General features: G+C 66.3%; 1 protein-coding gene across 1 annotated transcript; it reads right to left on the reverse strand.

Moving 5' to 3' along the window:
* Nucleotides 1-426: 426 nt before the first annotated feature.
* EIF4A3 (eukaryotic translation initiation factor 4A3) lies at nt 427-7699 on the reverse strand (the record flags this gene model as incomplete). The annotated part of the gene is made up of 12 exons (XM_084237411.1): nt 427-573; nt 701-828; nt 904-1011; nt 2461-2576; nt 2977-3115; nt 3382-3523; nt 4079-4159; nt 4272-4404; nt 4822-4884; nt 5404-5470; nt 5985-6057; nt 7531-7699. The coding sequence occupies 12 exons, from the start codon at nt 7697-7699 to the stop codon at nt 557-559; spliced, it is 1236 nt and encodes a 411-aa protein (XP_084093537.1). The 3' UTR covers nt 427-556.
* Nucleotides 7700-15863: the final 8164 nt, after the last annotated feature.

Below are 15863 nucleotides of genomic sequence, written 5' to 3' on the forward strand. Positions count from 1 at the left end.
CAGCTGCTGAGCGGACGCCCACAGCCACTGTCCTCCAGGTCCAGGCCCAGCGCTGCCCCGTGAGGCCCAGGCGGTCCCTGCCGCCCGCACACCCGGCAGCTCGGCCTCACCAGCGCGCCCAGACTGACCGCTCTGCCATCACCTGGGGCCTGCACAGCCCCATCCCGACCCCAGGCCGCCGGCCCACCAGCCACCCCCGAGGAACAAGGCCCTGCGACAGCTGGACGGGACGTTCCTTGCACAGACCCACGGCTTCACGGGCCTCGAGTCCGGATCATCTGACTCACTTCAAAGACCCCCCTGCGCTCCCCGCAATCTGCAGCTCAGGCTGCACAGTTCGCGGCCTGGGGCGAGGCGCTGGCGCGTGGCCACACCCAAGAGGAGGCCCCCAGGTGGGCCCCAGGAGAGCGGGAGGCGCCCTAGCAAACAGTCGGCGTTTAATGGAATAGAGTGAGCACAGGGCACTATTTACAGGAGGTGGGCCCCGGGGGCGCCCGGGGCACCGGGTGGTTCGTGTTTCGTCCAGCAGCGCAGACAGTGTAGGGTCCAATCGGGGTCAGATCAGGTCGGCAACTGCAGAGAGAGGAGGGTGGTGCTGAGGGAGCGGGCGGGCGGGGCGCCCGGGGCGGGGGCGGGGGCGGGGCGGGGCGGGGCGCCCGGGGCGGGGGCGGGGCGGGGGCGGGGCGGGCGGCGGGCTCACCGTTCATGGGCATCTCGTCGATCTGCGTGGAGTAGTACTGCTCGATGTCCCGGAGGATGCGGATGTCGTCGTTCTTCACAAAGTTGATGGCCACGCCCTTGCGCCCGTAGCGGCCCGACCGCCCGATCCTTGGGGGGCGGAGGGTGTCGGTGAGCGGCCGGGACGCGGCGGGGGGACGCGGCGGGCAGGGGCGCGGCGCCTACCTGTGGATGTACAGCTCCCGGTTGTTGGGCAGGTCGTAGTTGATGATGAGGGACACCTGAGGGACGTCCAGCCCCCGGGCCCAGACGTCGGTGGAGATGAGCACCCGGCTGCGGGAGAGCAGCGGGTGAGGCGCCCAGGGCAGGAGGTAGCGGGGCCTGCCCCGAGGGCGCTCGCCCCTGCCTCACCCGCGTCCCCAGCCACCCGGCCCTCCCCAAGTCCGACTGCAGCCCCCAGCCCTCGCCCAGCCCTGCGGCACCGGCCCAAAGCGCGTGGGAGATGCACCCCAACCTCCAGCACTGGAGCCCGACCGGCGCCAGGAGGGGAACGGAAACACCTGTGAGCCAGCACCTGCTCCGCGCAGCCCGGAGCCACCTCCACGCCCACCGCGGCGGTCACAGCCCGGGACGCGGGGTCGCCGTGTGCGGCTGGAGGACGGGTCAGGGGGACGGGGTCGGGGACTGGCTGTCCACACCGCGGGACGTGGCTCGGCCGTAAGGAAGGACAGAGGCCGCGCTGACAGCCAGGGAGGAGCCCGGGGGACGGCGTGAGCAAAGTGGGTGGGGACAGAGGCCGACGCTGGACGCTCACGTGGCCGGTGGCTCCAGAGTCGGACCGGCGTAAAAACCAGCGGCCGCTAATACAGGCTGCTGGGGTGGGGGGGGTGCGGGGAGTCAGAGGGCGCAAGGGATCAGGCAACAAAACCAAACCACACGCCGACTGCTTTCATGAAGACACCCATGAGCTACGCTCGCATGAACGCCCCAGGTCGAGCGGGGTTTGACCAAGCAGGAGAAAGCAGCCCCAAGATGCCTCGCAGGTAACTGGCCCGAGGGGCGGGAGAGCGAGGCGGGGCCGCTGCGGCGTGAAGGCCGAGGGCACCGAGGGGGCCCGCGTGACAGCCCCGCCGAGACACGGCTTTCACAAGGGCAGCGATGGGACAGCGACGGCTCCCCAGGCCCGGGGGGCCCGCCTCGGCCAACACTCCTCCCGGACAACGCAGGTGGCAACTGCAGACCGACTCAGACAGACGCCGTCCCGGGCAGCGGGCCCGGCCCTGAGCAAGAGGAACGAGGAGGCAAGCGCCGGCCAAGGTGGAGGCGCGGCCGCGGGGAACGGCACAGGGAGACGCAGCGCCCGCACAGCCAGCACCCCCGTGGGGAGGAAGGGCTCCGCTTCTCTGATCCAAACGAAGAGAAGGAAGCGACACCCCAGCCCCAGCCAACTGGACCCGCCGCCCGGCCCGGTGGCCGCCACCACGCTGAAGGGAGCACAAAGGAGCCCACCACGCCACCCGGACGGCCGGTCTTGGGCCGGAGAGGCCAGCCATGCCGCGCCCCTAGCCGGCCCCTCTGCCGCAGCCTCGGCGCGGAGCACGGGCCAGGGGTGCTCAGAGGATGTGCCCCTACACCCCACACCGATCTCTGGCCCTCTGAAGAGAACAGAGGCCACAGGTGTCGAGGAGCACCGCCCCAGGAGTGACCGCAGCCCATGGGCACAGCGGGGCAGGCCCTGGCGCTCAGCCCCCGCAGGCAGACGAGGAGGAAGGCGGCGCCCACCTGGCGCCCGAGCGGAACTCCTTCATGATGGACTCGCGCTCCTTCTGCGGCATGTCCCCGTGCATGGACGAGACGGTGAAGTTGGCTTCTCGCATCTTCTCCGTCAACCAGTCGACCTGGACGACACACGACGCCCGTCAGCCTGCAGACCGAACAGGCCGCGCCCGGCGAGTGACCTGAGCACGCGCGGCAGCAGCCTGGGCGCTCCGGGGCAAGCGCTCTAAGGTCCCTGCTGCGGCCAGCAACCCTCATGTGGCTGTCACACGGGCCATATAGGATGGCGTCCAATTCCGCCTCGGTCCAGAAGTACGTGAGGCCTCAGCTCTGCATGCAGCCCAGCACCCTGGGGCCCAGAACTGCTCCTGGACGCGCCTCCTACTGCTCACAGGTGGCCAGGGCGGCCTCTGTGCCCAAGGTAGAGCCCGCAGGTGGGCCTATCCCACCGACCTGCCCAGGAGCCTGGACCCCGGCTCTCCCGAGCCCTGCGCCCGAGGAGCCGGCAGGAGGGCCGCCCACCTTCCTCTTGGTGTTGCAGAAGATGACCGCCTGCGTGATGGTCAGCGTGTCGTAGAGGTCGCACAGGGTGTCGAACTTCCACTCCTCTCGCTCCACCGCCACGAAAAACTGCTTGATGCCTTCTAGGGTCAACTCATCACTGGGGACACAGACGCACCGTGACCACGGCGCCTCCAAACAACGGGCGCAGGTGCTTCCTGGGCCCCACCGTTCCCCCAGCGTCCAGCCAGACAGCAGATGGCTCAGCGCAACACAGTTCGCCCAAACCCAGCCCCACGGCACCATCAGCCAACGCCCTGTTCAGGACCACCAGGCCAGGCCGAGGGAGCGTCCTGCAAAAGCCAGCGCGGGGCGTCGGCATCTTGGCCCCACATGGCCACGCAGGAGCCGGCCGCAGGCACTCACCGCTTCACCAGGATGCGGATGGGGTCGGTCATGAACTTGTTGGTCATCTCCAGGATCTCGTGCGGCAGCGTGGCGCTGATGAGGACCACCTGCGTGGCCGGCGGCAGATACCTGTACACGTCGTAAATCTGCTCTTTGAAACCTGGGGTGCAGAGAGGACACAGGGAGACCATGAGCCCCACACACGGGGCCGGCGTCACCTGTCCACGCCCCACCCTCAGAGGCCGGACCGGGAGTGCACGGGACCAGACTCCCCGCCCCAGGCCGGGTCCTGAGCGCCAGCAGCTGCTGCAATGGACACCCAGCCCAGGGGCAGCCGCTCTGGCCCTCGGCCCCCGCGCCCCTGGAACACGCCCCTACCCTGGTGACGCTCACGCCACCCTGGCCACGCAGGACCTCGGCTACTCTGCCTTCGGCGGGGAGCGCTCCTACATCACCCAAATTCTTTTTTGGAATTTGGGCGCACCGCGGCCCCGTGCCCGCGTCTTGGACAGGCCAGCTGTGCCAGAAGCGCTTTGTCCTCAGGCCTGAGCCGGGGCAGGCTGCTGCTGCAGCTCTGGCGACCAGCCCCAGGCCCCCAGAAGGGTCGTGGTGAGAACGGGAGTCGCCTTGCAACCGGCTCCCCTCAGAACACCTGCACTGGCGTCGCACTTAGGCAATTTTTAAGATGGAGAAGAAAGTCCTCGCCGACTCACACCTTTGTTCAGCATCTCGTCGGCCTCGTCCAAAACCAGCATCTTGATGGCGCGCGTCCTCAAGCTCCTGCGACGGATCATGTCTACAGAGATCCCCGCAGTCAGCGTGACACATCCCGTGGCCCCCCACGCACACCGAGGGCAGGCCTGGCTGCCCGCAGCTGGCCGCCCCCTGGGTCCTCAGCGCAAGCTCACCAAAGACACGGCCGGGCGTGCCGGCCACGACGTGCTGGCCGTAGTCCAGCTTCCGGATGTCCTCGCCCACGTTGGTGCCCCCGATGCAGGCGTGGCACTGCACGTTCATGTAGTCGCCCAAAGCCAGCAGGCCCTGCATGGGAAAGCAGCGTCAAGGCCAGGGCCCACGTCAAGTGAGACGCACCGCAGCCCTCCAGAGCAGAGGCCACCCCGGATCAGTGAGAACTGAATTTCACAACCTAGTCTCTCAGGGGCGTTAGTGACCCCTTAACACGTGTTCCTCCAAAACTTCTATGATATTTAAATATAAAATACCCGTAATGGTCTTCTTAAAAATACTGTATTTTCTAGGGAAAAATTACAATTTTAAGACTAAGAAACTCTCAGGGGCCACAGGCTACACTGAAAGTGGAACTCCTGCAGCACAGCGGCCTCAGGCGCGACGCTGGACACCGAGCACAGGGAGCAGGGGCAGGTGGACCCGGCCAGCCAGTCACAGCCCAACGTCAACACACGACGTGCACACCCGACACAGCCCCCAGCGTCTCACCTTCTGGATCTGCACGGCCAGCTCCCGCGTGGGGGCCAAGATCAAAGCCTGGGTTTCCCGAACCTAGAGAGGTAATTGGTCAGAAACAAACCCCCCAGCACATCACAGCCAGCCGTGCTACCGCAGGCCGGACCTACGTTAACCACCTCGTCTCACGGCGCTGTGGACGAACTGGAGCCCCCCCCACCCCCCAGAGTGAAGCTGGCTTGGCTGGTTTCTCGTCGCACCAGCAGCACGCTACTTTCAAGAGACTTAAGCGACAATGAGTAGGGCTTCAACACCAAATCGGGGGGGGGGGGGGGCGGGGGCGGCGCTGCAATGTGTGTGTGTGTGTGTGCACAGATCAGGATTCTCGCAGACAAGATTTTCCACTAGTTACAAAAAAAATCTCCGAAACAAAAGCCCCCGTGGTGGGGCACTGCTAACTCAGCTGTGTGGAGACCAGCACCCGACAGCACACATAAGAGTCTCAGAAGAGCGCTGCGTCAGGACGACCAGAGGGACGTGAGAAATGCACTTCACAGCACCGCACGGCGCAGAAGGTGGGCCCAGGGGGGGAGGCCCGGCCCCCAAGCCGCTCACCTGAATGTCCAGACACTGCAGCACGGAGATGCTGAAGGTGGCTGTTTTCCCGGTGCCAGACTGAGACCTAGTGACAACCACAGATGCGGGGTTCAGGGCACAGCCCACCCCATCACACCATGGCTCCAGAGGCAGCCCCACCCGGACATCCTAACTGCGGGGACGTGGAGGGCACAGGTGACGACAGCAGATGTGCCTTGAGCTTCGGGGGCTGATGGCGTGTAGCCAGGTATCCCCACAGCTCTCCCAGGTAGAAGGGACTCCCCTTCTGAGACGCTGAACTCAACCACCCTCCAAGTGGACGCGCATTTACATACACGTGCACAAGCACGCACGTGTGCGTACACACGCGTATACATGTGTTTATACTTTTGCACGTTTGAGTCTTTTCAACATGGAGCCATCAGGAGCATTCTGCGCAGCTCCACAGCTGATTGCCAGGTAGTGCTGACCAAGAGGCGAAAGTGCTCAAGACGTGGACGCAAAAATAAAAACGGTGCCATCAGCCTGCCCAAGCGACGCGTCAGGAGAGCCTAGGCAGCGCCCCCCGCGCCCGCATCCCCCCCCAAGCGGTGACTCACTGTGCGATGACGTCTCTCCCCTTGATGATCTGCTTGATGGCCCGCTGCTGGATGGCCGACGGCTTCTCAAAACCTGTAGATCAAAACAGAAAAAATGAGTGCTGACCCGCAGGACACCGGCGGACACCACGGCAGGGGCTTGTGAGTGGCGGGGCCACCCCTCTGCGAAGACCCGGCGCCTTGCTGGCTCTCGGGTGACGGCGAGTGAGCTGGGCAGAAGGGAATGCCGGCTCCCGGCCCTCGTTTACACAGAGAGAATCTCTGTGAAGGACTTCGAGGGCGGGATAGAGGCCCCGGGTGTTCTGAAAAATCTGCGTGTACAAGATCTGGAGCACGGAATGGGGTGGCGGCCCCCCGTTACGCTGTGCCCTTCCACCCTGTGGGTCCGCGTCACAAACAGGTCCAGAAGCGCTGCCGCCGCTGCCCAGCCTACTGACACAAGGCTTGGGCTGCCCTGCGGGACTCCAGTGCTGCCCTCCCTCCCACCCGGAGGCAGCCCCCTCTCCAGTAACCCCAGCCAACGCACAGAAGGAGCAGAGGTAGTTTCCAAGTACAAATACTTCAGCCTGTTGCAGTCTTTAAAATTAGTCCCATGTTACACAAAAGCAATCTTAACAGGGGTGTGAAACCCCCACCATCAAGCATGTGGATGGAAAACCACACTGCGCATTGCAGGAAGCGCACCCTGGGGCCAAGAGGGCAGGCGGGGCTGCCAGCCTGAGGCAGGTGCCTCTCACTCCCCCACCTCTGCGGGAACCTGAGGATAAAGGCGGCCAGGCACCAGACAGGTATCTGCACCCCCACCCCATCTCTTCCAGGGCTCCCACCTGCCTCCCCAACACCTCCACCTGGAGGCCACAGGGCTCTCCAGCCCACAGCAGCTCCCCCAGGCCTCCCTCCTAAGCCAAGGCAGCCTCGCCCACTGTCTCCCCGCACGCCCCGCTGCGGCTCACCGGGGCGACGCTGTCTCCACCGCCCCGGCCAGCCCTCCCAAGGCAGCCCCTGCTTCCTCCCGCCTCACGGGCCCCGGGACCCCAGACACCCAGGTCAACCTCCATCACGGCGAGCCCGGCGCGGCCCCTCCCTGCCGACACCTCCCCACGCTCCGCTGCTCTCACGGCCAAACCGACCTCTCCGCCCCCAAGCGCGGGCCGGCGCCTGCGGCTCCCCCTGCCCAGCAGCCTCCCACCGGCTCCTCCAGCGGGGCGCAGCGCCCGGGAGGCCCTTCCCGGGACCCCGCGGCCGCTCTGCTCTCCACCCCCTTCCCCGCCACAGGCGCCAGCCCGACCCCGCCGGCAGCCCAGGCTGCCCGCGCTCCCCCCGCGGGGGCTGACGCCTCGGGGCGCGCCGTGGGGCCCCGCGAGCCCCCGGGCCGGGGCGGCGCGCCGCCCGCCGCCGCTGGGCGCAAAACGTTGCCGGGACGGCCAGGCGCGGGGGGCGGCTGCGGGGGGCGGCGCCCGCCAGACCCGCCCCCCCGCGCCAGGCCCGGCCCGCGAGGCCCGCGCCCAGACCCGCCCGCCGCCCCGCCGGAGCCCCGGCCGCGGACCGTAGGCGTAGATGCCGCGCAGCAGGTCCTCCCGCAGGCCCATGGTGTCGAAGGTGGGGGTCACGTCCACCTCCTCGCTGGTCTCGAACTCCACCTTGGTCATGTCTTCCTCCTTGAGCAGCCGCTTCCGCGCCGGCCCCGAGGCCGCCATCGTGGCCGTGGCCGCCATGTTCCCGACTCGGCTGCGAGCAGAGCGCGCGCCGCGGCAGAAGGCGGAAGCAGGCCGGCGCCGCCACGGGAACTGACGTCGCCGCGCCTGCGTGCGTGCGTGCGTGCGTGCGTGCGTGCCTGCGTCGGGAGGCTCCGCGAGAGGCCCAGGGGAGGGGCTCCGGCTCGCGCACCGGAACTCCCGCGGGGTCTCGCGAGGGGCGGGGCCCGCCCACCCGTATAAATGGGGCGCCGCGGCGGCGGCGCGGGCGGAGCCAGGCCCCCGGGAGCTGCGGGCCGGGCCGGGCCGGGCGCCCGGGGTCTCGCCGCGGCGGGGAAGCCGAGCCGGGGCCCAGGCCCGTCCGCCCCCGTCCCGCTGCGACGCGCCCCGCCTGCTCCGTGAGTTCACACGGCGTCGCTGCCGCTGGCGGGCGCGGGCCCAGGGGCAGGGGAGGGCCGCGGCCGCGCGTTTGCGGGGCGGCCCCCACAGGCCCCCGGCCCCCCGGCCCCCCGGCCCCCCCAGGCCCCCGGCCCCCCGGCCCCCCCGCGCTGGGGGCGTCCGCAGCGCCTGCCGCGGGGGCCGGCCCGGCGCGGGCTACCCCCAGGGCGCGGCGGACTCCCGGGCCCCTGCGCGGGGGCTGCGGCCAGGCGGCCTGTCCGCTCCCGCCCTGTCTCGGGGACCCGCCCACCCCGCACCCCGGGCGGGACCCCCGCTCCCGTGTAAAAATAAATAAATCTTTTTTTAAAATGCCAATTCGGAACTATTAAAAAGGATTGAACTATTGAAAAAGACCGGGGTGGGCGGAGGCTCCAATCCCGTGGGATGCCGCTGCTGCGCGAGGAGGGGGGCACGGCCCGCGTGGACAGCCTGGCAGGGGGGCATGGGGCCTCCCCTCCGGTGCCCGCTGCGGGCAGAGGCCGCCGCCTTTGCCTCCTGCCTCCTGTGCGTGTGTTCAGATGTTCCCGCTGCAGATGCCCGCCACCCGGCCCTGGGCCTTGGCACCGTGGCGCGCGATGCCGCTTTCCTGGAGTGCCCCCTCGCCGCCCCCTCGCTGCCCCCTCGCCGCCTGGCCTCGTGGCGGGGAGGCCTGTTCTTTTAGTTCCACCCCGGGCGGGGGAAGGTGGGCAGCGCTGCGGGTGGGTTGCGGGGTGGCCCACGCTCTCCGGGACCAAGCCGACTAGGTCTTAGCCCCCGCTTGAGACTAGTCTCATCAGGTGGGGTGCCCCCCCCAGCACAGCCTGGGAAGAGGGGTGCCAGAGACAGGGTGATAAACCCAAAATTAACAGGCAGCCCAGGAGCCGGCCTCCCTGTCCCGGCTTGGACTTGGGGTAGAGACGACGGTAGGGTGGCCCGCCTGGTCGTGGTGCGGGAGGGGCCGGGGCATGATGTGGCTGTGTCCCGTGAGTCATCACGGTCAGAGCTGGTGTCCTGGACGCATGGGGCTGTCCCCGCAGAGGGTCTTCCAGTCGGAGGTCTCTGTGCATCACCTGGTATGAAAGGGGAGGCCATTTCTTTCTGGATGTGGTCCTCTCTACCCCACCCAGCAGGGCGGGACGCCGGAACAGGTGCCTGAACCCTTGGCCGGGGCCCTGGAGCCCTCACTGGTGGCATCTGGCCTTCAGCTCCAGAAGTGCCCAGGCACTGGACGGGCCACGAGCAGGACAGACCGCCCTCGCAGAGCTCGCTAGCCCAGACACCACAAAGCCAGATAACCACAGGCCTTGAAAATAAAGTGAGTAAAGTGGAGGAGACTGGATGGCTGACTTACCAGGTGGCTGGAGGAAGATGCCGCCTGAGTCAGGTCAGTGGCCAGGTCACAACCAGGGAGAAGTGTTCCCAGCAGAAGGGACAGTGGGTGCAGAGACCCCTGATGAGAAGGGCACTGACGAGATCAAGGGACAGAAAGCCAGAGTGTTTGTGGCACCTAGAATGAAAGCAGGGCCAGGAATGGGAGAAGAGATGAGCAAGGTCAGGTCATAAAAGGCCTTAACGAGTAAGGAATGGAGTTTAAGTGTAGGTCGCTATGGGAGCCACTTCCATGTGGCCTCCGGCGGGAGAGGATTGCCTTCTGATAACGCATTTAGAAATGGCACCTGGCTGCAGAGAGGTCGCTGGGATGTGTGGCTGCCAAAGCTCACGGTGCAGGTGGTGACAGGAGGGACGTAGGACCGGCCGTTGGACAGGATGGACAGGCTGCTAGGGTGGGAGAGTGCAGAGGTCGACTTGGCTCCTGGTGTGAGCGTGGGGTGGCCTCGGGGCAGCAGCATCTTGGAGGACAGACAGCAAAACCAACAGACCCAAAAACTGTGAATGGCTGAGCCACGTGGCATGTCTGTCACGCTGAGGACAACGGACTCGCCCTGCGGCCTCCTGCAAGGTCCATGGAACAGAGCAGGCTCGTGGGGGCCAGGGGAGCCCTGGGCTGCTGGGGTGGGGTGCCTGGGCTGCTTTCTGCAGGGACGGGTGTGCGGGAACCGGGCAGCGCGTGTGCCAGGTGTACGGACTGCGTGGCGGCAGGGCTGGACATCAGTTGTGTGACCTTCACCTTGATCAAGACGCATCTTTAAGGAGCAGATCTGACCTCGCCGGGTTGAGTGCGGATGCCTGACATCAAGTGGCGCGGTCCACAGCAGTTACACACGAGGCTGCGAAAGGCAGCAGGGACTGACCAGTCTGACCTGCTCCCATGGAAATAGCCACTTTCTGCCACCCCTGCCCACTCCCCGCTCCTCAAGCCAGAGGTGGGTGTGGGATCCACCCCAGGCTGCGGAGGAGCCCCGCCCAGCCCCACCCAGAAACGCTCACTCAGTTCTCCAGCTGGGTGGTCCAAAGCCTGTTTAGAATGTGCTAGAAGTTCTGGAATCCTCCCAGGCATGAACTGAAGTGAAGACCCTGGTCCTGAGCAGGGTCCTGGGCAATGGCCCTTCCTGAGCTGTTCTCGAGTTTCCCGGCAGAGGCTGACTATTCTCACAGGCCTTCCTCTTACCTGGCTCCTGTGCCATCCCCATGCCAATGCTCCACTTCAGAGCCAAGCACCCACCTGCCCCCTCCCTAAATTTCACGGGTGAATGGTGGGGCACAGAGGGGCTCCATGGCCGCCTGGGTCTAGCTCACGGCCTTGGGAGTGGCCACAGGTAGTGCTGGCCTGCTACCAGCTTCCCCCGCAATGACCCCCACCCCTGGCCCGGGGTTTCTCCAGGAGATGCTCTTGTACCCCGGCAAGCTCCCCAAAAAGCCCAGCCCTGAGGGGGGTGCAGCTGGTCCTGGGTGTCGCTGAACAAGTGTCCGTGGGGTCGTCCCAAGGACAAGGACACTGGTGGCCAAGCGACAGGTTTGCCCTCAGGAAGTGGTCAGGCCCTGGGAATGGACTCCCCCGGCTCCTCTGTCTATTGCCCAGAGCAGAGGCTCAGGGGGCCCCCCGCCTTCAGCTCAGCCTGCGGACAGCATTTCCTTAAGGTTTCGTGACTAGCTAGGAACTCTCTGTGTCCCAGGCAAAGTGAGAAGGGCAGGCCTCACCCCCGGGCTTCAGAGGACAGTCCCTCAGACAGGCCATGGAGCTGTGGACTCCCGCGGCCAGCGCCTGCCTCTGTGGGAAGCAGATGCCCAACCCGCATGATTCATGCACCCACCGGTGCCTCCTTGCTGGGATGGGGACATAGCGGAGAACGAGAAAGACAAGAATTCTTGGCACCGGGGGGTGGGGAGGCAGGCAGGCAAGCAGCAAGTCCTTAGAACGCGCTCTATGCCAGGGGCCGTGAGCCCAGCAGAGGAACATGAAACGGGAGGGCGAGGGAGTCCGGGGTGGGAGTCTGTGATTTTGAACAGACCCACCTGGAACGGCCTCTCGGGAAGGTGCCCCTCGAGCAAAGCGCTGCAGGGGACAGAAGAGTCCCGGGGGCGTGAGCTGCAGGTGCCAAGGCCCTGGGTGGGCGCATGCCCGGAACCGGCGAGGAGAGCTGTGTCCCTGGCGCAGGTGGGCAGAGGTGGCGCCGGCCGTGCTCAGTCAGCAGCGCCTCGGGGTGAGGGGGCTCGAGGACCGTAGACCGCAGGGGACGCGTGGCCGGCCTCGCGTCTGGCGCGCTGTCCCTGCCTGCTGCTGCCGGCGGGCCTGGGGCAGGCTGGAAGGCGTTTGCGGAGGCCCCGGCAGCAGGCGGCGGGGCACAGCAAGCGGGGGGCAGGCTCTGAATGCGTCTGCGGTGGAGGAACTCAGCTTCCCGCCCGAGCGGAAACATTCGGGAGTCGTCAAGGTGGCCTGGGCTGGCTCGCGGGATCGTCTCCACACGGCCCACAGGGAGCGGCCGGAAGCAAAGGCTCCAGAGCTCGGCCGCCGGCCTGGGCCTTTCCTGGGGTGTCTCCGGGGAGCTGCACTGGCCTCGCAGATGGGGGTCGGGCCCGCCCACGGGGACTGTGACCTGCGCCGTGGCCACCTGCTGGCGGTGGACCGGCCGCCCGGCGGCTCCCAGGCCCCGGCGCTGCCGCGGAGGCCCGTGTTGGCTCTCTGCTCACGTCACAGGCTCGGGGCCGCCCCGGAGCCCCGGGACACGTGGAGGCCCGCGAGGCGCTGCCGTGGGCAGGGCCCACACGCCTGGCCCGTCCGACCTGCTGGTCCGCGGCCGTCCCGCCCCAGCGCGGCCTCACTCTCGCGGAGGAGGCGGCCGGCGCAGCTGCCCGGACAGCAGGTCAGCGCGGAGGCCGGGCTCCGGGAGCGGGCCGGGGCCCTGGGGGCCGGGGGGCCGGCCCCGCGGTGCGAGTGGAGGGTGGGGTGTGTGGACAGGAGCAGAGCGGCGTCTGCCTTGCTGGGGCAAGTTTCCAGACGGCCCCGCCGCGAGCCCCACCCAGGCCTGGCGGAGTCGGGGAGCCTCCGCGGTGCCCCGCGCCTCTGCATCTGCTGCGGGCGGGCGAGGCCGGGCTCCGCGTGAGTCTGACCCGCGCCTGCGGGGCGGGACATTTTAAATGTACTTGGGGCCGGACTCGCTGAGGGCGCAGGGCCAGCCTCTGCCCTCCGTGCTGAGGGGAGGCCGGGCCGGGCGGGTCTCTGGGAGGACCACGATGCTGGGGCTCGGGGACCTGGCCCCCCAAAGCTGCCGCCGGTGGCAGCTGCCAGTCCTGGGTCTGGGCCGGCTGCCAGGCCTGGCCCCTGTTGAATATGGGGCTGAGCTGCCAAGACTCTCCCACATGTTTTAATCACCGTGCAGGGACCTGTTGTGAGCGACCACGCAGGGAACAAGACCTGAGCGAGGCCATCAGGCTGCACCCCAAGACCCAACCCCAGGGTGACTTGGGGGGCCAGGAGCAGGCCAGTGGCCATGGCTGGCCTGGCAAGGCAGCTCTCAGCTTTAGCTGTCCCCTGCTTTTTGGGTCCACTTTGATGGGAGGGGGTCTCTGAAGAACAGGTCCTCCCCCACCCCACTTTCCTGGAAATTTCCTCCCTTAAGCAGCACCCATCACCTGGGGCCTGCTCCCACCCTCTCACGGGCCCAGCTGTCCTTCAGGCAGATCCAGGGAGACCAGCAGAGGAGCCGCCTCTGCCCGTGACCCCGAGGGGCGTTGGGGACCCCGAGGGGCCGTGGGGACTGTCAGCCCCATGTCCTCCTCCTCCATCCATCAATGGAGCAAATTGTATCATTTTCTGACTTTATGGGGTTTTTTGAACCATGCTTATGCATTTTAAAAAGCTTATTTAATACCCAAAGGAGAAGAAAGCAACAGACTTTGTAAAATGACACCACAGATACAGGTGTCAGCATTAGAGCCGCGCTCTAGAAACTTCCTGTCCCCTCCCCTCCTGTGTGTGTACAGACGCTGGATGACGGAGGCAGGTGGGGGTAGGTGACTAGGTTGAAGAGAGATGCTGATGCCATTTTATAAAAAGGATCAAGTTCTACGTTATTTAAGTAAAATTTTAATCTTATTTAGACTTAAATGATCTAAAAAAATAAGGATGGAATCCTCAGATGCAGCATAAATGCTTCTGGACGACAAGAATTATTCCTTCCATCAAGGCTGGTTTCTACGTTGAACTTGACCCAGCCCCTGGAGCTGGATACCTGAGTCGGGGGTGGGGCTCAGCGGGCCTGCAGTGGAGCGGGGTGCCAGGCCTCCCCTCTGCGGCTCCCGCCGGGAGGGGTGGGGCGCTAGGCCCACATGGCCTGGTCCTGGACAAGCCCCTCGCTCGGGCCTGGCACAGGGCCGGGCACGGGGCAGACTGACTCTACTCCTTACGCCTGCCTTTCCCAGAAGGCCCGGCAGGGGCAGGCAAACCAAACCACAGCTCGCCCTGACATAGGTGCTGCCCTCGGCCCAGTTAGAGTCCTCCACAGCGGAGGCCAGAGGCTGAGCCCCCAGCCGGCTCTGGGCCACCAGCCAGCAGCCTGGGAGCCGGCGGGTCCCCGCAGGCCCTCCCCAGCAGGGCTCCCAGACGGGACGAGCCCCCAGCCAGGGTGCTGAGAAGCATCAGGAGAACCACATAGAGGGCAACGTTGTTGCCAAAGAATCTCTTGGTGGAGCTGGAAGTTCAGGTGCTAGACACTGGGCTGGAGCCCTGGGTGCCACAGGGCAGGGCCGGCCAAGGCACCCGTGGCTCAGGGCGCGCCCGTCTGTCTCGGAACTCTGAGTCGTCCTTTAACCTGCCACAGTTTCCGTTTTGTGCGGCCCCGTGTCGTCTCGTTCAGAAGGTCACGCTCCAGGGACGCTCCTGCAGGCCTCAGCCAGGGCCTTGTGCCCAGTGTGTGGGCCAACGGATCGTGGGGGGCGGGGCACAGACCCAGCCCGTGAGGGGTTCCTGCAGTGAGCCCTGTCTCCAGGAGCACGCACTGAACGCAGCTCCCCGGTGGGTGAGGGGCTGCCCTTGGAGACAGGGCCTCCGGGCACCACTGCCCGCTTTCCTTAGACCCCAAGGGCTGGTTTGCTCTGGTTTGCAAACATTCCAGCACACAGACCTCTTCAAGAGGCCCTGGACTCCAGCCAGTCCCGCTTGTCACCCCCACGGAGAGAATGAGATGAAGGGCGCTTGAGGGGTGAGCTGGGCTCCCGCTGTGCCCAGAGGTGCCCGCTCCGCTCGTTGCAGCTCTAGGGTGATGGAGAAAAAGTAGAAACCCCGTTGTGCTGACCTCCCTGAGCCCAGGCGACTCGAGACAGAACAGGACGTCCAGTGGGGGGCCTGTGACCGGGCCTGCTGAGGGTGGAGATGGCCCGCCGGACACTGTTGCGGAGGCGTTGTGTCCATAGCTACTGCTGACGTTGGCACCCTGCAGCAGGTGCGTGCGCAGGGCAGGTGCGCACAGAGGCGCGTGCGCGGGGGCAGGTGCGCACACAGGCGGTGCTGGCCTCCCTGCTGGGCAGGGGGTGAGGCTGCAAGGCCAAGTGGGGCGCTAAGGATGCACCTGCTTGCAGAGGAATCTGAGGCACAGGTGCTAAGACAGGTTGAGTCTGCGTGGTCTTGGCGCCATCATTTGCAGGACGCTTTGGAGACGCGTGAAACGGCCGCAGTTGGAGGACATCTTAGAGTCAGCTCCATGGGCTCGTGAGCTCAGCCCTGGTTCAGGGATAGAGGGAGGAGGGAGGCTGAGGTGGGACAACCTCAGAGGCAGCCCCTCAGGGCTGGGCCTCAGGCCGCGTTCCATGGGTAGGAGATGGGCAGGTGGCCCCTGAGGCCCTCCGGAGAACAACTGTAGATTCCAGATGGGTCCTCGCGCCTCCTTCCCAGGGCCTTTCCTTTCACCGGAGCCCAGGGCTGCTCGGGCCACCTGGCTCAGTCCCCAGAGACCCGGACACCTGCTGGCAGCTCGGCCGCTACAGCCCGCGAGCCCCACAGCAGTGCGGTCCTCTGCAGGTCTGGGGCGAGGCCTCGCACTTCCCCAGGCACCACTGCCCGTGGCACGCCGGGCTTGTAGCTGGTCCCTCTGGTCACCGTCCCGCCATCACGTCCTCCTTCCCCGCGTGTGCTGTGTCCTCTCCCCCACGGACCCCAGGATTCCATCTGGGGCCACCCTAATCAGCCAAGACCCCATTCCCGACGTAGTCACCATCTGAGTCTTGAATCTGGGGTGGTGACTGAGCAACGGGCTCACCACCCACCGGGCAGACGCCAAACACGACGTCCGGTTCAGGAAAAGAAACAAGCTTTATTGCCAGTCGACGTGCCAGGAGGTAGGAGAGAAACTCAAATCTGCCTCCCCAGTTAAAA

The sequence above is a fragment of the Talpa europaea genome (genome assembly GCF_964194135.1).
Source record: "Talpa europaea genome assembly, chromosome: 7".
In the NCBI taxonomy this organism is placed as follows: Eukaryota; Metazoa; Chordata; class Mammalia; order Eulipotyphla; family Talpidae; genus Talpa; species Talpa europaea.